The sequence below is a fragment of the Equus przewalskii genome, chromosome 29 (genome assembly GCF_037783145.1).
Source record: "Equus przewalskii isolate Varuska chromosome 29, EquPr2, whole genome shotgun sequence".
Classification (NCBI taxonomy): domain Eukaryota; kingdom Metazoa; phylum Chordata; class Mammalia; order Perissodactyla; family Equidae; genus Equus; species Equus przewalskii.
The window spans coordinates 20362904-20384034 of record NC_091859.1 but is presented as its reverse complement, the minus strand read 5'-3'; the positions used below and the strand labels follow the sequence as shown (position 1 = coordinate 20384034).

The 21131-nt window shown below is 47.1% G+C and overlaps 1 protein-coding gene across 13 annotated transcripts in view; it reads left to right on the top strand.

The window, feature by feature from the left end:
• The window catches only part of TMCC3 (transmembrane and coiled-coil domain family 3), a 244454-nt gene extending 238556 nt beyond the window's left edge, over positions 1-5898 (top strand). For all 13 annotated transcript variants that reach the window (XM_070599501.1, XM_070599507.1, XM_070599506.1 and 10 more), the window contains one exon: positions 1386-5898. In XM_070599501.1, coding sequence (XP_070455602.1) covers positions 1386-1688 — 303 coding nt within the window. In that variant the 3' untranslated portion in view covers positions 1689-5898. The remainder of the gene's footprint in view (positions 1-1385) is intronic.
• Positions 5899-21131: the final 15233 nt, after the last annotated feature.

Genomic DNA, 21131 nt, shown 5'->3' with positions numbered 1-21131 from the left:
CATCTCCATCCTCAGGCAGCCGTGGGCTCTTGGTTGGGGAGGAGGGCTGGCGGGAGGCTTGACCTGGTCTGATGGGTTCAGGAAAGCCCCCCTCAGGACGTGACAGTCGAGGTGGGACCTGAAAGGCAAATGTTAGATCCAGAGATGAAGAGAGGACGGAGCTGAGAGGCACACATTTCAGGCACAGTACACAGCACGTACAAAGGCCCGAACATGCTCCTTTCAGAACTTTAAAAAGCCAGTATGGCTAGAACCCGTGAGGGGGCAGGGGGCTGGCATTAAGTGAGGCAGGAGAGAGTAGCTGGGCCTGAGCTGTGCAAGACCTCAAAGGGCCATGTTCCAGATTTGAAAGCTTTATGAAAAGGAGTGACATCGGATATGCATCTTTGGGTTGCTGTGTGGAAAATGGATTCACTGGGGCTGAGGAGCAAGGGTGTGTGGAGAAGTTAGTGTGAGCTTATCACAAGCAAGAGGTCCTGGTGACTTAGCTTGGGTGGTGACTAGGGGAGGGGAGAGAAATGGACCAATTGAGATAGATAGCGGATGTTGCACCAATGAGGCTGGGTGGTGGATTAGATGAGAGGGGTATCGAGGAATGCCTCTCAGGCTTCAGGTTCCCTGAGAAGGGAACACTGGGAGGGAAACACGGTTGACAGCAGGTAGCAGGTAGATGCAACACGTGAATCCACATTTGGCCATGTTGCATTTGAGGTGCTTTTAAGAAGCTCAGATGGAGATGTCAAGGAGGCATGTGGGTCGATCTCAGAAGAGATGGCTGGGCTAGAGATATGCTCGGAGTCCCCGTGCCTCAGTAATTGAAGCCTTGGAAAGAGTGAGATCTGGGCATAACGTCCTGAGGAATGCAGTGTTCAAAGAGCAGGAAGAAGCAGAGTTGCCCCACGGTCAGTCCCGTCCCCTCACTTCTCCCTCCATCCTAGGGTGCACGCAGGCCTGAGCAGTGGAAATAAGGACTAGCAATTGGAGATACCACCTACTCCATGCCTGGAGGTAGTCGGCAATCACAAAATGGAACCCCACCCCTTCTCTGTTTTGTCCCCTATGGTACAACAGATGCCAACATTTTATGCACTTTATTTCAAATATGGGTGGAGTCGAAACACTTAACCCTGATTCCTCATTCGTGGTGTCTTATGGTTGCCACACATGCTCATCCTGTCCGTGAACAATAGGATAAACTAGGCCTTGCGATTCCTCTTTTGCTTCTTTGTCTGTCATCGTCCTCATCATTGTCATTTCAGCTATTTGAAGCTGCCTGAGCATCCAGCATTCTGAGCTGGGGGGCTTGCATGCATGTCCGAGCACGCGCTCACGCATTGCCCGTGGTCTCAACAGCGTTTGATCCTCGCTCTTCCTCTTGCCTACAGGAAGCCTTGGAGTCCTGCCAGACTCGCATCTCGAAGCTGGAGCTGCACCAGCAGGAGCAGCAGGTGCTGCAGACGGACACCGTGAATGCCAAAGTTCTCCTGGGCAAGTGCATCAACGTGGTCCTGGCCTTCATGACTGTGATCTTGGTGTGCGTGTCTACCATCGCCAAGTTCGTCTCGCCCATGATGAAGAGCCGCTTCCACATTGTCGGCACCTTCTTTGCTGTGACTCTTCTTGCAATATTTTGTAAAAACTGGGACCATATTCTGTGTGCCATAGAAAGGATAATAATACCAAGATGAGGCTCACTGCCTGCTGTCCTCCAGTTCTTTCAAGTTGTTATTTTAAAGAAAACTCTGTGCATTCTCCCAAACTTTAAAAAGAGGTGGTGCCGACGGAAGATTACGAGGAGGACTGGGCTGTGCGTTGTAAATAACTCCGAGTCTCTGAACTTGGTAGCAGTTACCAGCTCAGCCTCTGCCTGGTTAACGTGACTCTGTTTCCGAGCTCTCCCCACCTTGCTCTCTGCCTTAATCAGACCAGATTTCCTGCCCGCCTGACTAGCCCAGCGTAGTAAACCTCTGATTATTGACCACCTGCATAACTAGTGATGCAGAAGACAAAGGGTTTTCAATCTCTGTAGCCTCTTTCAAAATTGAGCTTTACTGTTGCCACTGGTGCATTTTCCCTGAGTCCTGTACGCAGCAAGGATGTGCCACGACTTGGGGACGGGAAGGAGCACGGGCGCTGGCTGTGTTGAATACTTGTGGCCCATGGAAGCACAGGAAATCCCGAGTAATCTGTCCCCCTTGTCCACAGATGCCCGTAGGTCCCATATGTATCCAGTGTCCACAGTGGTCAATTACGTGTGACTCTTCGTAACATGGAAATCTCATCACACACCCGTTTATCCGTCAGAAGTCTGACTTAGGTGTTCTGTTGCACTTTAGGTGGTAAGACACGAGGGTTTATGAATGGGGCTTTGCCTCTTTACCCCCAGGGAGCTGCACACCTGATTTCATTTTCACAGGCTATCGAATGCCCCACCTTCAAAGCATGCAGAAATGCTTCCAAACCCCTCCTCAAATCGTGGTTTTAACGTTAATTCGGGGTCCTGCGAGCACTGCTCTGGAGTTTGTGTCTCGGCAAATCTTAATTCTGAGAAACCGCTTTCGAGGATGTGATTCACTTTCTGTGATTCACTTTATTCACAGGGCTGCGAGGGATTGCAAAGCTTACTCAGTAAATGAAAACAAATGATGCTCGTCTTGCAGGGTTTTTTTCTCAGAGAAGGACAGCAGGCTCATAGTTTATTAAACTAACGTGCACTGAGATAGGAACCCTGGAAGCAGGAAGAAGGTATGGCATGTGGTCTAAGTGGGTGGCAGTTAGATCAGTGGGAACAACTCACTTGGATGGAGAAGGTCCTCTTAGGACCCTGAAAGACCAGGGGGAATTGAATAAATTAGATCCAGTGTCTGAGTCAAGGTCGCCACATGTCTCTTAGGATCTTACTGAAAGTGAGTTCTAAGGTAATAGAGTGGCCACACTTCCACTGAGGTGAGAGCATTCAAAGTTGACATCTTTGGCCTCTTTGGGGATGCCATTCGCTGTCTTTAGCCCAGATGATGCTTTCCTTTAAATCTCTTTCCCTGTGTACATAACAAAAAGGAAAACAGAGAAGATTTTAACAGAAACTGCTATTCAGCCCACCACCCCCTCCATCATATGAAGGCGGAAAGATACATGTTAGTGTACATTTTCTTCTAGGAAACATCAGATCGCCCAGATTAAGTGCAATATTTTGCAAACAGCTGCTCTTAGGGAAATCTCCTGAAAAAATGTGACAGTGTGCCATGGTCTGAGAGAATGGAACAGTCAAGCATTTTGTACAAGTCCAGTGTGTGTGAGACTCATACAACTCAGAGCTTTCTCTTTTTTTTTTAAGTTTACAATTCACTGGTTTTAGTAAATTCACTAACTTAGGCAACTATCTAATTCCATATCTAACTCAAGCTTTTTAAAATAATAAACATCATTTCTTGAAATCTTTGGCTATATAGTATTCTGGATTCAGGGAAGAGGGAGTTACTGGTCCCACCCCCATCTCGTGGCTGTGTCAGACTCTCCCTGCGTCCCCCAAGTTCGCTGTCAATACACTGTGATACATCAAATCCAGGGGACAGAAAAGGGTTCCAGGCTCAGGGCAGGAAGGGAGGAAGAATGGTATGTTTCCTTTTGCTTTTATATTTCAATGGCTGGCATCCCCCTTTATCTGTGGGCATCAGTCTCCATGTGGGCTGAGGGCTGGGTGCAACTTACACCCCTAAAATAAGCGGCCTTCTGGGTGGGCTCCTTTTGATCTCTATGGATCTTTCTCAGGCACTTTGGACATGCCAGGGGTTGGGGTGGGTATAGATGCTGCTCTTAGTTTAGGGAGAGTGAGATTTCTAGCCCTGGAGGTTAAGGGCTCTGGGAGGATTCTAGAAAACTTGGGGTTCCTTCTCAGGTCTCCACACTCCGCTCGTCACTCAGCCTAGCAAGTTTGCTTTGGCGCTTTCCAGACCTGTGAACAGTGAGTCTCCTCCCCAGGGGGAGAAGTGGAGAAGACGACGGAAAGGAACACAGTCCGCCCCCTCCAGTCTAGAGCGGTTAACAGAAGCTGCTAGAAACTGGCTCTCTTCAGAAGTATCATGGCGTCTAAATCAGCCCACCTGGTCATGAATTCTTTTTAAAGAATTCATATTTCCAATGATTCTCATTAAATATCAAATAATGTTGTTTTCACCTGGATGTGCTCAGCCTGCACGGCATATTTATTTTGGAGTCTTGCTGAAAGTTCCTGAAGCTATTTAATAAGATTATATACTCCAAGGAGACTTGCACTCTCTCTCTGCAGTTTTTTATTCTCTTCTTTGGGAATGAACCCCCTCTACTGCTTGTTTTCTTCACTGTGTAAGAAGATTAAATAAAGTTTTATAAATATACAATTAAAAACAGTGATCTAGCTATGACGTATCCTGGAATTGGATATTTAATTTGCACTTAAGCCAACGCCCTTTTCCCCCACCTTTCACAGGTGGTAAATGTCTCGTGCATGCCTAAAGATGACACCAGCTATTGGACACTCAGTGAACATTCGTGAGGAATTTAAGACGCTGGCCCTTGGGTTCTGGCACTGGGCTTTTTGGTGACATATTATTTTCATGATCACCAAGATAATGATAGTTTGCTGAGGACAAAACAAAAACCTAAAAATACTCTCTTGTGGGTTTTGAATCGGTTAGTCCAGCTTATATCTTGAGTATGATTAAGCCAGAACAAAACATCCTCCCCCAAACCCCCGCAAAAAAGTCAAACTTGAAATGAAGCAGAAAACAAAAGGACTCCACTGCTGGTTTTGGACAGTGAAAGTAGGATCAGTCCCAGGTTTCTAGCTTGTCCCATTAGTGGTTTTGCTTACATAGTTGTTGTAATCTATTGATAAACTGAAGTCTTCTGCCGCTGCTCCCCTTTGCATTTCAGCCCGTAATGCTGTTATCCCTGTCTGTCAATTAGCATCCATGCGATTCTAGCTCCTCTCCTACTTTGTCACTCTTGTTTTCGTTTGAATATTGCCCCACTATGTATGTTTATTGCCCTGCTATTTCTCTGGCACATCAGGTTTAATTATGTTCAATAATAGCGAGGGGAACCAGCTTCCCTCAGGCAACTAATTACTTTTGTCCTTTTTGTTTGGATTTGAAATACCGAATTATTTTGCATCAAATGGGAACGTTTTTGTATTGAATCCAAATCTAATTATGTTGGTTGGGGAAAACATTTAAATATACTTGTTAATATGAATGTGTGATTAAACAACCTATTTTGCATATTTCTATAATTTTGAGGAACGGGGGTAGGGGTAAGACAAAATGGCATTATTTAAAATTCAGGGCTTTATCTGGAGAGAGAGATTGCAAGAAGTGTAGCACGTGTGCTGAGGAAGGAATTGACCTAAAAAGACCAATCCCTGGGAAGAATGAGATTGGCCTGTTTACATCAGAAGTATTCAAGAAGCTAGAAGAAAAATAGTACAGTTAATAAGAGTTTGGTAACCCATAAGCTGTAAAGCAGAACTAACCTGCGATTTTCTAAAGTCAGTACAATTCTCTGTTTATAAGAAGCTGGAAAGTAATGTACCTCGATTGTTTTGGGAACGATTTATGTGTTACAATTTTAATTTATTTAAAGCTGTGTTTGTCCTAAGAGAAATGTTTCAACAAAACGTGCTTTCCGACGAAGATCTGTTTAGGCAGTAGTTAGCAGCTCTGAAAGTAGAAACTGGAAGTGTTTATTGTGAGGTCTGTGGAGAATTTCCATTTTGTGGGATCCTATATAGTTTTGTGTCAGCCTAAAATTGTGAATTCTCTGTAGATCTTCATCCCATTCAAAGCAGGAGCCGTTATTTTTTTAAACAAACACTTGATGTTAGCTTTGATGTTAAATAAAGAGCTAGATTTCTTAAATTTTCACATTGGTCAGAGCCCATCTCAATAGCAAACTTGTCTACGTGTGTGTATAATCAGTTTTTTAAGTAGACTTTTTTACAGCAGTCTTAGGGTCACAGCAAACGTGATCGGAAGGTACAGAGATTTCCCGCGTACCCCTTGTCCCCCACAGCCATAGCCTCCCCTACCATCAGCATCCCCGACCAGAGGGTACATTTGTTACAGTTGATGAACCTACATTAACATGTCATTATCACCCAAAATCCATCATTTTCATTAGGATTCACTCTTGTATATTCTATGGCTTTTGACAAAAGTGTACTGATGTGTATCCACCAATCTAGTATCACCCAGAGTAGTTACACTGTCCTAAAAACCCTCTGGCTCCACCTATTCTCCCCCCCCCCCCGACCCTGTAATCAATTTTTAAACTGATTTCAAGTCTATTCCATAGAAAGTTGTCCCTGTGATGTGCAGCCCGGTCCTTGAGCCCTAGGCGCATGGGGGAAGGATGCTTTATTCACAGTCAGTACCTGGAAGGCTGGGAAATGTGTCCTAGTGTTGTGGAAAGGATTGTGGAAGGACGCCGAGGGCAAAGCAGGAGACATCATGAGCTGGAGTGAGAAAGACAAGAACAAGGTCAGTTCCAAGACAGGTGTGCACACAGGAGTGAGCAGACCCCTCTGACTGAAGCAGGCTGTTTAGTGGGTTTCTCCTTTGTGTGGTGTTTGCAGGCACTCGGTGTTCGTAGTGTGGTCACTCATCTGAACCAGTCCTCTGGTGTAGGCATCATCGTCCCTGTTATACGGGTGAAACTGAAGCTCAGACACATGCGCTTGTCCCGAGGTCAGAGCTAGTGAAGGAGGGACTCGACTCTCTTTGCCTTTTCCTGATTCTGCCTTTTTAGCTCTCCTCTTCTAGTCACCTCCATACCCTGTGCAATTTTCTCCATTGGTCATCCAGCAGCCACCCTGCACAAATAAAATAACCAGGATGCTTAGATGATAGAAAAATTCATAGATACATCAGCCCATTCCTTGTCCTGGCAAACAGAGCGTATTTCAATATTTGGGAATCTAATGGGACTCCACTGTTGTTTTGTACACACATTGTCATTTGATGCCTGAAGATGTAAATACAGAAAATGGAAGTGATTGCGTTAAATGTGTGTTCAGCTCAGCATACTCCCAAATGTTGCTTTAAGGAAAACACCTTATCAAGTCTGTGTTTCCTTAATATTAAGAGATGGGAAGAGAGTTTGGTTAGTCAGGTTCTAGCCAATAATGAAAGATATTGCTATAGAATAAAGTAATGCTTTCCAATTTTGAATAGTATATGGACTCCTAATGGAAAAAATTAGCTTGGACTCCTGAGAATGTCCATAGTCACAAGTTGACAAAGTGACTTAAAGCCTCAATGGCAATTCATAATAATAGCTTTTCTTAATTTGCAATCACAAGATGGCAGATTATCTACAGCCCTGCATACAGTGTTACTTTCCAATAGGTACGACGATGAGATGTAGAAATTTATAGGACACAGAATTATCACGGCGATACCAAACAGCACCTCTCTGGGCTCTCATAGATGTGGGGTAACAGCTAACATCCTTTGAGCATTTACTGTGTACAATGCTCTGTGCCAAATGCTTTGCATGTAATTGTTCTAAGACCCAATAATATAGGCACTATTATCCCTGCTTAACAGATGAAGAAACTGAGGTTCAGAGTGGCTAAATGACTAGCAACATCGTGTTGCAGGTAATGGTGGAACTGTTTATTCGTCCCCAAGCTGGTGTGACTCTGGAGCCTACACTGGTAAACATTACCCTGCACTATAATAGAAAGGATTGAGAGGCTGGCCCAGTGGTGCAGTGGTTAAGTTCGCATGCTTTGCTTTGGCAACCTGGGGTTCGCGGGTTCAGGTCTGGGCGTGGACCTACGCACCTCTCATCAAGCCATGGTAAGGCGGAGTCCCACATATGAAATAGAGGAAGATTGCCACAGATGTTAGTTCAGCAACAATCTTCCTCAAGCAAAAAGAGGAAGATTGGCAACAGATGTTAGCTCAGGGCCAATCTTCCTCACAAAAAAAAAGAGAAAAAAGAGGGGATTGAGCAATTGGCTTCTAGTCACCCCAGGTCCTGCGAGGTGGATGACTCCCCTGGAGCCCTAGAAGGGGTCCCTTTTAACCCTAGGACTGGAGCAGTCAGTACTGTAGTTGCAGATTGTGCATTTACACTTTTGCCCGGCTGGTGAACTATGGTGAGGGCAGTTCCTGAAGCTGGTCTTTATCCTCATTCTTTGAAGAGACGTGGACTGAGAGATTTGTGGATGAAGAGAATGGAAAGCTGTCAATTAAAGAAACTTCTACACCCTCCCTGGCTTCCTGAACTTCTTAGGGTATATAATTGGCACTTGGCTTAGCTGAGTATTTATCAGCTTTTTTGCTTAGCTCTGAGACGGTGGCGTCCCTGGTGGCTTCTGCTCTGCACTCCATGACATCTGCTACCATCTGTGGTGGCTACCTCTGCAATTTCTCTCCTTGCTAAGCCAGCCAGAATTTCTCCCCTGCCGGGTCTTTAACTTGACTGAAGCAGCTAACAGGAATGAGTGTCAGCCGTGTTAACAGCTGTTTTCTTGGTGGTTACTCTGCTCTGGCTCAGGCACTGGGAATTGGATTTTTTTCCTTTGTCTTTTCTGCTTAGAAATAAGCTACTGAGTAGTAGAAAGAAAGCAGAGTCATGCCTTGGTCTGTACTAACGGTAAAGGGACTCCATTTGCCAAAGAAACTTTCAGAAGCCTGGATTCTTCTCTGAGTCTTGGACTGTCCACACCACAAGCAGTGATGCTGATGGAGCCTTCCACTGGGTGCTTCCACCAGAAGTGGTTTGAACTGCTGTTCACTCGTCATCCTTCCCGTGGCTTGAATCCCAGGCCCTCTACCTGCAGGGAACTGTAGACAGACCCACCGACAGGACATAGACACCCCTACACAGTGGCTCAAGCTGGCAGGGAGACAGTCACAGGCCCGAATTCACCGAGAGCTGGTCTTCCCTAGACCCCACGGTCAGCAGTGTAGCAAGATGACTTCCTGCTACGCATAGGGCTTCCCCGCGTCAAGGAGAAACAGTCACCTAAGAGTCGATGAGAACCATGTATGGAGTTGGGATGGAGGAGGCCCATTCAGTCACTCACAAGTATTTTTCCTCAAAGGAAAAGCCGGAAGGACACAAGGAGGCTGAAGGCTGGTGGCTGGCTGTCTTGGCAGAGCTGGAGTGTGGGCAGGAGCCTGTGGTTGGTCCTCTTGGAGGCAGGGATCCTGGCTGGCCAGCTGCGGTGCGTCCTCCGGTATCCAGTTCGCAGAGCTGGTTCACACTCTCCCTGAGAGCTCTCCACTCTGCTCGGGCTCCCAGCCGGGCTGAGGGATATCAGCCTGTCCTCCCGGGGCAGGACTGAGCTATCCAGCCAGTCAGGGCGTTTCAGCTCCTTGGCAGCTATTTATATTTGAATGTAATCAATGCCTTTACTTGTTCTTGCGAGGTATGTTCTTGACAGAGTTGGGTCAGCATGAATGAGTGTCACAGGAGTGGTCACCTTTATTGCTAATAAAGTAGCATCCGAACTGTTGCATCCCACGTGGGAGGTCCAGCTTGAAACCATGGAGGCCTCCACCTACCCGCAGTCTGATTAACCTGCGGAACGTGTCTAACCTCTCAGAGTCTCCCTTTCCTAAGGTTAAATGCCCAGGGTTGTGAGGTTTAGACAAAGTTCTTGGAACAGGGATTTCAGTTGTTCAGTGTGTTTATTGAGCAGCTACTGTGTGGCAGGCACTGCTCTAGGCACACGGACGCAGAATAATTTTCCTGTCCTCACGGGGGTTACAGTCTGGTGGGAGGAGACGGATGATAAGCAAAAACATAATATAATACTCAGCAGTGGTAAGGGCCATGCTCTAAGCACATCACCTAAAATTAAACCTAACCTCGATATTCTCAGAAAATGAACTTCCTGAGTGTTTTTTCCCAGCTCCGTTTCACAGAGGGCCAAGTGGAAATATTTCTAGGGCAGAGACATGCAGAACACGGCAGGGGCACTAGGATGATGTGGGGTGGTTCTGTTTGCAAAGGGAGTGAATGCTCCTGGGATTCCTGCTCCTTTCGGCTTGAAATGAATAACATGCAAATGAGCACCTGGGTCTGAGTCAGCAGTGAGTAACACCTCTTGCGGGATGCTGAGCCCTGAGCACACAACACGGCCTCCCCTGCTGGCACCTCCGCATCCCTGAGGAGCTTCTCACAGGTGGCCTCTGTGCCCTGACCCCTAGCCCTCGCCCATGCCACCCTGCCCAGTCACAACCCCGGGTCAGGCCAGCTGTTCACTGCACCTGCGCCCAGGCCCATGGGCCCAGCTTGATGAAACAGCGTTACTGGAAGCCTGGGGCGTCCTCACCACCTGGGGCCTCGGTGTGTCTTCCTACAGCAAGGGACAAGGAAAAGGCTCCCCTCTCCTGGAGCTCCCTTCCCCAGTGGCTCTCGCCACAAGGAGGACAGGGACCCCTACTCATCAGGCTTGAACTCTCTCAACGGCCCCCTCCCACATGCTTCTCCATCCCCCCATCCAAGATGGACCCTCCCACCTGTGCTCGCCTTCTCCCCACCCCACATCTTGAGAGCTTGCTCCTCTGTCCTCAAGCCCTGTGCCTTCAATGTCTGTTTTTCCATGAATTCACTTCAACTTGCACAACTGTCCACACTGCAGCTGTTCTAAACCCACTTTTTTGGATCCTGCCTTTCCTCCACTCAGTATTCCTTCTCTTCCCCTTCACCACCACATTTCTTAAAGGAATAGTCTCCACTCCCCTCTCCCAGGACTTCTTCATCCACTAAAAACTGATGTCAGCCACTAAAACTCACCTAAAACTTCTCTCAGTGGGGTTACCAATGAGCCGTTTGCTTCTAGGGTGCACACTTTGCAGCCTGTATGTTTCCGTAATTGAAGCATTTTGCTTCCCTTGAGTGTTTCCTTGACTTCACTCTCTGGTTCTCCTGCAACTTTTGATCACTGTCTAGTCTGCATTTCACCCCCTTTGTACAGACTCCCCATGATTCAACCGTCATCTCTGTGACTAGCACCATCTCTCTGGAGTGAGTACCTGCCCCTTTTTTTAGCCACAGACCCATACTTCCAATTATTTACCCTTCATCTCTATGTAGATATCCTTAGGGCTCTTCAAAATATAAAACCAAGATCATTGTTTTGCCCTTTGCGTCAAAGCTGCTCTTTCTGTACCTAATTTCATCGCCGTCCACCCATCCCCCCAAACTAGAAACCTCAGAGGCGTCCTCCTCTTCCTCACCAGCACCACCCAGTCATGTCGGTTCTGCCTTCTAAATAACCCCCAAATTGTTCTCCTCACTGTATCCCACCTGCCACTACCATGGTTCAGGGCACTATTATTTCTCCCCGGGACAGTTTAACACCCTCCTAAATGGTCCCCTGGGCTCCGGATTTGCCCCCACCCAGTCCCTTCCCCATATGACTGCCAGTGTGATCTTTCTAAAATGCAAATCAGATCAGCCTGTTCCACTGCAGGGGTTCCCACGCCCACAGGGTCAAGTCTGAATTTCTGAGGGAAGCCCACAAGGTCCTCGATGTACTGGAGCCCACCCGACTCCCCAGGCTCATGCCCCACCTCCTGCCCCAGGCTCCACAGCCGGCCAGAACCCACCTTGCTATTTCACACCCTTGGGCCACGTGCAAGTCCTTCCTTCTGCCTATGATCACATTTCTCCTTCTTATTCTTCAAGACCCTCTCACACGTCAGCTCCGTGAAGCCCTCCCCATTCTGTTTTCTGTGAAGGAATGCTCTGTTGTAATCCTGTTATCCTAATGATTGGGAAGTGTTGGTTTTACGTCTGTCTCCTCTAGCAGACAGTGCGTTCCTTGTGGCCCAAGCCGTAGCCTGCGCCTTGGTTCTCCCCAGGACCTCACTGAGTGCCAGCACGGCCAATAGATGCCATGAGCAGAGAAGCTATAGCGTGTGGGAATGAAATCTCTAGTGGGGCTATTTCCTTCCCCACCAGATGGTGAGCCCCTGGTGGCCTGGGACCATGTCTCTCTCTTCTTTATCTGCCATTCCTATTGGTGTTCAATAAATATTATTGAATACGAATTGGGTTTACTCAAACTTTCTACCAGACGAACCCTCCCCCACCCCACCCCCATGCAAAAGGGTAAAGATATCTAACTAGAACAATGCCACTTCTGAAGCTTCCCCTCAACCTCGTGTTCCAGATCGCGCCCTTGGCCCTACCCTGCCCTTCTCCCCTCGCTGGTGCCAGAAGGAAGGAAGTCTGGGGCCATAAAGCAGGTCTCATAAAACCTTGCTGGGGTCCAAAGTCCACCCCAGCTGAAAATAGAGCACACCTCAGAGCCTAGCGCCAGACTGGCTTTTGGTACTTTTCACTTTTCTCGAAATGGTGACCACATTTCTGGAATCAAAACAAGGAAACATGAACTTTTCACTGATAAAGAGGAACAGTTCCTGTTCATTGCCTGTGTTGTTTACTGGGCACAGGGCGTGGGGGTTTTATGGGTTCTGTGAGTTCATCCCACCACAGCCCTGGGGATGGGCTGCTGGCTGCCCTCCTCTCACTTTACACTTCACCCCATCAGGGGCACGAAGCTGCGACCTGCCTTGGGGATCCTGAAATAGACTATCTGGGATTTCAGGGATTTCTGAGGACAGTGGGGCAGAATATTGGAAAGTTTGAATTTCTAGTTTCTGAGTTTTCTAGGGTGTTTGGAAGCCATTATCTCGGAATAGACGGGGTAGGTGTTACAGGGAGGGGCCCAGCCTCCAGCTACAGTCCTGCATGCTCCCGAGGCCGGCGTCTCTCACTGGAGACTCCTTGGAACTCCAGGGGCTTCCAGCCTCCAATCTGGCACCGGGTCTAGGTCAGCTTCTAGGTCCCAGGCTATACATTTACGTATAAGGGATATTTATATGCTAGTAGTGCACAAAGAAAATACATATGTGGTATATAACCACGTATACTATACATTTAGAGATATTTAGTTCATTTAGGTACATAGAATTTATTGATTGAAAAAAAATTTTTTTTTAATTTTGAAATGATCACAAACTTAGAGAAAAGTTCGATTTCAGTACAAAGAATTATATTTTTCCTGAACCACTTGAGAGTAAGTTGACAACTGATGTCCAGTCACCCACAAATACTTTACTGTGTAATTCCTAAAAATAAGGACATTCTCCTGCATACCCATGATACTACCATCAAAATCAGGAAATTAAATAGCTCTCTTGTTGACATCCAATCCTCAGACCCCATTCAAGTTTCCCTAGTTGCCCCAGTAATGTCCTTTGCAGCCAAAGGATCCTGTTCAGAATTGTGAGTTCATTTAGTTGTCTTTCGTCTCCTTCTGCCTGAAACAGTTCCTCTGTCTCTCCTTGACTTTCATTATCTTGGTGCTTTTGAAGATTACAGGCCAGTTATTTTGTATCATCTGCCTCAGTCTGGTGTTTTCTTATGATTAGATTCAGGTTAAACATCTTTGGCAGGAATGTCACAGAAGTGACGCCCTGTTCTCGTTGCATCCTGTCAGGTGGGCCGCAGTCTCAGTGTGTCCCATAACTGATGGTTTTGCTTTGATCACTTGATTAGGGTGGTGTCTGCCAGCCTCCTTCACTGTAAAGACATTTTCCCCTTGATAATTAATAGGTGTTTTGTGGGGAGGTACTTTGTGCCTCCTGTTTCTCATCGAACTTTCAATTTATTCATTTATTTACTTATATCACTATGGCCTCATGGCTTCCTATTTTATTCAAAGGGTTATAATCCATGATGATTATTATTCATTTTAATGACATGTTTTCCCCTGTTTGGCCATTGGAAACACATTCAAGCTGTCATTTGTGTCCTTTTGCTGTGTCCTTATCATTCTTTGAGCACCCCTTGCTTTTTTTGGCACAAGATGTTCCAGGCTCATCTTGTACTTTGCCTGCCCTAGACCTGCAAATGGCCGTTTTTGCATGGAGTCTGGGTTCCTTTTAGTGGAAAATAGTGTTTAAAAGGCAAGCTCTAGGTGCTGGCTTTGCTCTTTGCTACTGGGGTGTCAGCACTCCCAGGCCCTCTCAGTGGTCGGAGGGAGGGAATGCACATAGCATTTGTGTATGGGTATGTGTGTGTGTACAATGTGTAATATGATCTGTGCACATACACGTCTGTTATGGACTGAATGTTAGTGTCCCCAAAATTCATCTGTTGAAGCCCTAACCCGCAATGAGACGATATTTGGAGGTCGGGCCTTTGGGTTGGATTAGGTCATTGGAGTGGTTTCTTCATGATGAGATTAGTGGCCTTATCAGAAGAGGAAGAGAGAGATCCCTCTCTCTGTGTACGTGCCCTGCGGAGAGGCCAGGTGAGGACACAGTGAGGAGGTGCCGTCTCTAAGCCAGGAAGGGGCCCCATGGGGCCATAAATCTGCCACACCTTGATCTTCCACTTGCCCAGCCTCTGGAACTGTGAGAAAGAAATGCCTGTTGTTTAAGCGACGCAGTTTCTGGTATTTTATTCTAGTGGCCCAGCTGACTAAGGCAGCGTCTGTATTTGTTTACACATATATTCACATAGGTCTATGCTTATTTCTGCATTTGTCTGGATATTGAAAACCATGAGTGCACACCGGTACCTCTGATCCCAGTCCGACGCCCCTGAATTCATTCAAGTTTTCTTCCTTTTCCATGTTTGCAACTCTCTTCTCCAACATGAAACACTGGCTTCCCTTGTCTCTAATATACTTACTCATTTGCCTAACGCCCTGTAGGCAACCCAGTTCCCATTTCTGCCACCCACCCCTCCCCCGTGTGAGTGCTCTGGGGTCTAACACTCGCCATCAGGCTGCCTCTCCACTGGGTTGCCCTCCTCACCCTAGTGCAGTCTGAGACACCCTGGCTGGGGGCCACCCCGATGCGGGGCTGCCATCCCCCCCGCTCAGACTCTGACGTACAAGCAAGGCCTCTTCGCCCTGCTGCGCTCTCAGTGCCTGTGCCAGGCCAACCCCACCCTGTGTCTTCATCACCCTGCTTGAGCTCCACTACCCGACTCTAGGCCACCAACCCCCTCCCCCCTCGCCCCCATGGATCCCTACCTTGCTGTGCCCCACTCATCACTCATGGCTTTAGCACTCAATTGTCCAGGAAGGGAACAGGGAGAGGAAGAGCAATTTTATTGTGGGGGGTTTTTTTTCTGATTATTTTAGAAATACATAATGATTTGGAAATACAGAAAGAACAAAGAAGAAGATTAAAAGATCTCCATTAATTCTTCTACCCAGAAAAAAACCATTATTATCCTTTTCCCTCCAAAAGTGTCAAACAAAAAAAAACAACCTACGTTTCTTTAGTTGAAAAAGGAGTCCATGCATATGGTTGAAAACTTCAAAAGTAATGCTCCCTTCCTCCCACCCCGATCCCCGGCCCCTCCCCGAGGCAGCTGCTGGTATCTATGTCTTGTGCATCCACTATTTTCTATGCGTGTACAATATATGTGTGTTACATTTGTCATCCAGATTTGACTTTGGCTTTCTGGCGTACTTCCTGTTATTCTTTTTCCTCTGCATATATATAATTTAACAAAAGATTAACATTTTCCTATGTTCCTATATTTAGATTCTTCTAAAGTATCATTTTAAATGGCTGCATAATTTTCCATCATATACATGTTTCATTTGTCAAATCTGCTGTTGTGGGACATTTGCAATTTTTTACTATTATAAATTATCAGCTTTGACTTTGTCGTGTCAGGAGAGTCACGGAGCCAGCTCAGCGTGGTGAAGGGGTCCAGCTGCTTTCCACAGCTGGAAATAGACTCTTGAGCTAAAACAATGGAGGTTTATTTTTCTTATGAATAAGCATTTCAGAGGTGGGTGGCTAAACCAAAGTTTTGAGCAAGATGCCAGAATACAAAGATAAAATTCCAAAGCCAGGTCATTGTATGTAGGACTTCCATAGCGAGTGATTGGGAACTCTCCATAAGCTCTTGAACCCCTCACCCATTTGAGGACATAAAGGATTGGGGGAGGGGAGGAAAAAAAAAGGATTCTCGAATTTTTTTTTTTTAAAGTATGCTTTTTGGTGAGGAGATTGGCTCTGAGCTAACATCTGTTGCCAATCTTCCCCTCCCTTTTTTTCTCCACAAAGTCCCAGTATATGGTTGTATGTCCTAGTTGCAAGTCCTTCTAGCTCTTCTCTGTGGGATGCCGCCACAGCGTGGCTTGATGAGCAGTGTATAGTTCCGCGCCCAGGATCTGAACCGGTGAACCCCCAGCCACTGAAGCGGAGTGTGTGAATTTAACTGCTACGCCACCAGGCAGCCCCCTTGAATTGGTTTTTAATTCGGCTTTCTTCTAAGGTGGCTGGGGTGGAGGTTCCACCACCCTCATCTTAAAGTGGGTCTCAAAGAGAGCTCTGACTGACAAGTGAGAAAGCTAAAGAGGCCTGTGGCTGCCAGGTTGGGCAGGGCTGGGTTGGGGTCAGCCACAAGGACGCCCAGTGTTCCCATCACTCTGACATGGGCCACAGAGCAAGAAATGTGCGTGGGATGAATTGGATTGAGCCGATAGGTGGGGGTGGGGGAATCCCAGCAGAAGGAAGCGAGAGGTGGACCAGCATCCCTGTGGGGCTGAGGAAGGGGCCCCAGGAGAGATGCATCCCCTCAGGTCCAGGGACCTGTAGGAAGAATACCCAGAGATGGAACCTTCCAAGAGCCCACAGAAACACCCACAAGAAAGTCAGCTTTCACATCTGCTGGGACCAGAGAGCCCCAGCCGTCTTGCAGCAGTGCCTGTTCGAGAAAGACCCTCCCCATGGCTCCAGCACTCACCAGCCCACACCTTGACCTGAAAGGATCAAGTGCAGCTTGGCAGGCTGGCAGAGGTAAGAGTCTTGTGGAAGGAGATGCATGAGGTGGAAGAAGAGAGAAGCCATCCATGTGCCCCTTTCCACCTCAGGCATTGGGCCTGACACAGGCCTGGTGGGGGAGGGGAGAGTTGATGCATAATCAGGTTCAGGGCTTTTATTAATCTTGGACCATTTTAATTCCAGAATTGCAACTGTGTTTGCTATTGAAAATTACTTTGGACTGTCTGTTACCTAAGAGCGAGGACCAAAGTTACGGGTTTGTCAGAGTTTTCATCTAGAAGAAGGGAGATGTTATGCCCACTGAACCATTTCCTGGGTTGGTGGGAAACAACAGTAGAGTTCATTTTTATCACATCTCAAGAACCGTGTGCTCCACATATGAGTTGCAAGCAGAGTAAAAGGGGCTTAAGCAACAGGGATTTTTCTCACCTAAAAAGAAGTTGGGAGGTAGGTGGCTACAGGGTTAGTTCATCAGCTCAGTGAAGGCCAAGGACCAAGCTCATCCCATCTTTTTGTTCTGCTAGCCCCAGTGCTGTCTCCTCTTCTAGCCACAAGATGGCTGTCCTAGATCCAGCCATCACATTCTCGCACAGAAAAACGTGACAGGAGTTGTAGGCTCTCCTCACTTGCTTCTTGCCTTTTACAGAGAAGAAAATCTCAGTCTTCAAGACCAGTCTTATAACTTGTGGGCCAGAATGGATCATAGGACCGCACTTACAACATGTTTCCTGAGGGAATAGTCTCCACTTCCTTATCTCCAAGACTCCTGAAACCACCGTAAAGGAGAAGCAGTGCCTCCCTCCCATGAACTGCTTCCAGTGAGGTCATCAGTTACTCAGTGGCCAAAACCAGTACATATATTTCTCAGCCCTGGTCTTACTTGATTTCTAGTCCTCTCCCTGCTCTTTGAAACTCTGTGCTTCACTCCACTCTCCTGGGTCTCCTTTCACTTCACCACCACTCTTCAGGGTTCTGTGGCTCCATTATCCGCAGTCCACCTCCTTCCGACACACTCTCCATGGTTTCAGCTATCACCTGTGTGACAAATGCTACCGCAACTACGCAGTTAGTACCTACCTCTCTTCTGAGCTCTCGATCCAATTTTAAGTTTCCTATAAAATGTCCATACATGGATGTTCCTGGAGCACCTCAGAATAAAAAATCAAGGACATGGTTTTTCCTCACCAGATCTGTTATTTCTGTACTCTTTCCTTCCATTCAAGTCACCACCACCACCTGAGCTAAGAACCTCAAGAGCATCTTCCTCATCATGGCCACCGTTGAGTCATGTCAATTCTGCCTTCTAAATATATCTCAAATTTCTTGTCTTTCCGTCTCGGTTGCCACTAGGTTGCTTCTGGTTCAGTTCTTCCCAGGACAGTTGTAGCAGCCTCTTAACTACTGCCCCTTTTCCTTTCTTCCTGCCCTGTATGAGGATATGATGCCTGGAACTGTGGCAGCCCTGTTGCAACCATGGGGTGACAAGAGTGAGAACTAATAGCCAATTGCTGAAGATGGCAGAAAAATGGAAAGAGGCTGGGTCCCTGTCAGCTCTGTTGAGCAGCTGAATCAATGCCAGGAATAAGCTCCTGTTAATGTTTGTTGATTACATCATAAGGCATTCCTAACTGACACGGGGGTGGGAAGATAGAGGAAACAGTATGGGCATACTTGTGATATGCTGACATGGCAATCTTGAACTAGCTATTTTAGTGTGAAGGATATTTTTAGGTAGCTGAGGAAAAACACAAATTATTAAATATTTGATTTTTTATTGTTGATGTCATTGAGTAATGTGTTCGTCAGATATCATACCCAGCTCTCTATATGAACCCTCACCTGATCGCTCGTTTGGTCCCCTTCACTTAAGACTGCTTTTCATTTTTAAGATAAAGCAGTATTTTGAGTAATTTTGTGGAAGATGTTTTAAAATGGTCCCATCAAACATCTCCTGGGTCAAAATGGTCACATGAAATAGGCCTCTATCAAATGTGCATTTGGGTAAAGACACGTGGGGCAGGAATGTGTGCAGTCAGTTAAGGCTGCAGCAAGTATGTCCTGTTTGGTTGGGTGGCAGTGAATGCCTTGAGCCTGGAGAATGGGTGGGGTGACGTGGGGTCTAGTGGAATCAGAGAATGGGTGATTCGAGAGTAGGATGGGAATCCTTTCCCGAGTTGGGGGGGTGGGGGCATTTAACGGGGGCATTTATGGCTCCATCTCATCCAGCCTCTTTGCTCTCAGTGCACCTATAGGTGACCTCTCTTGGGTTAATCATGTGAAACCCATAGCATGGCTGCCCCTGTGTCATGCGGGAATCATAACCACCTCCTGCGCTGAGGTCTAATGTCCATCTTAGGGTGTAGGAGTGGTGATCTGGTTGGAAGCAGGGGCTGGTGTCCTTGTCTTGAAGCTATAGGTGTTTCCAGTGGCTGCTGTTGTTTGCTTAGGGGAAACACTAGGCAGAATCCCTGTTGTGCCACAGGACCCAGAGGCTAATGGGGACAACACAGAGCTCTCGGCCCCTTGGGAAGCAATTCCATTCATATTCAGAAGTGCGGATTGATTTGAGTATGTCTTGACGACAATCACGGGGCGTCCGTGGTCAAGACTGAGAATGAAGAATTAAGCATCCATCACCAAGTAGAAAACCCTGGGACCAGCAGTCCAGCAGTCACCCCGTTCTTAATAACTGGACCTCCAAAGACAGTGGTCCCCATCCCCAGGCTCTACCCCTCCCCAAACCGTCCCTTCAACGTGGCTCTTCTGACCACAGTCTTTTCCAGACTTTATTAGGTGCCACTGGTTAGTTATTTATGAAGAAATTGCTTCAAGTCCCAGTGTTGAAGAGCTGTCTTTGAGTAAATGAAAGAAATACACTTAATAAACGTCACTGTAAATGAAGAAACACACTTAATAAACAGTCACTGCTGACCACTGGAGAAGTCTCTTCTTTTGTCCATATCATGTCTTCTAATATTTTTTTCCCTTAGAGAAGACTGTGAGGGGAGTGGGCACTTCCCGCTTTTGACCTGTCAGCACGAGAATTCCATGTGTGTGTAGACTCTGGTCACGTCCTATGATCACCACGTCTGTGTCTGGGTTCGGAACCAGCAAGGTCCCTGGGTATGATGATCCTCATTGCTGAGGTTGCAGCAGCCTCTAGGGGTTGCCACGGGTTACTGAGTGCTTGGCACTGTGTCTGGGATCAGTTTAAAGCGAGAGCTCTCAGGATTTCCCCAGGGGGCAAAGAGAATCTGAAGGCTTGCCCTCCCACCACCTCCATCCAATTCCAGGGGCTGGGACTGGTTAGCCAAGGCGCAAAGGAAGGAAGCAGGCAGACCTGTGGACAGTGGGCTTGCCAAGATCCACCTAAGAATTACTCCGACTCTAAGTGCGTGCACACACATGCACATGCACACACAGCAACCTGCTCTGAATGGGGCATGCATTTGAGTCATTACCCCTCTCACTGAAGCCCATTCCCCCTCCACCCCCTGGCCTTCTCCAGTTCTTCCCGGGTCCCACCTCCTCATTCTCCAAACACAAGCATGTGGGGCCCAGAGAGCTGTTGCTGAGGGCATTTAGCTCTTCAGCCAGAGTGTTCCAGGCTCTAGTTTTTATGATTTATCTCAAAATTAAATCTAATCTCATCACTCCTGCTTAAGAGCTTTCAGCGCTTTCCCGTTATCACAAGGATGAAGGTGAAACTCCTGGCGTGGCTTACGGGGGACCCCTTTCCCACCTCTCCCCGCCCTCTCCTGACACACCATCTCCAGTTCGAGGCCGGTGAAGTCCTTTTAGTGCTTCAGATGCTCTGCTCGCTCTCACTCCTGAGCTTCTGCAACGCGGCCCCCTCTGGTAACAGCTCTACATACTGCGTGACTTTCTAATATCTAATAGTGCGTGTGTATGTGTGTGTGTGTGTGTGTGTGTGTGTGTGTGTATCATCATATATTTGGCAGGGCGCCTGTGATTTGCCCACTGCAGAGCCCTGAGCTCCTGCTCTGAAGGATACCAAAGGGGTTTAAGACAGTTCCTACTTTCATAGGGTTTTACCTTCTACTTGGGTCTATAAGACATGAACACGTGAAACACCCAGGAAAAATTGTGTTAAACCAGAGGTTGCAAACTGGAGGCCTGTGGGCTGAATCTAGCCCTTAAATGGGTCTTGTTTGGCAATAACAATCTTAGCTGGAACACTTCTTTCCCGATTTTTTTTTTTATCGTGGTAAAACACACGTGTCATAAAATTTACTCTCTTAACCATTTTTAAGTGTGCAGCTCAGTAGGATTAAGTCCATCTCACATTGT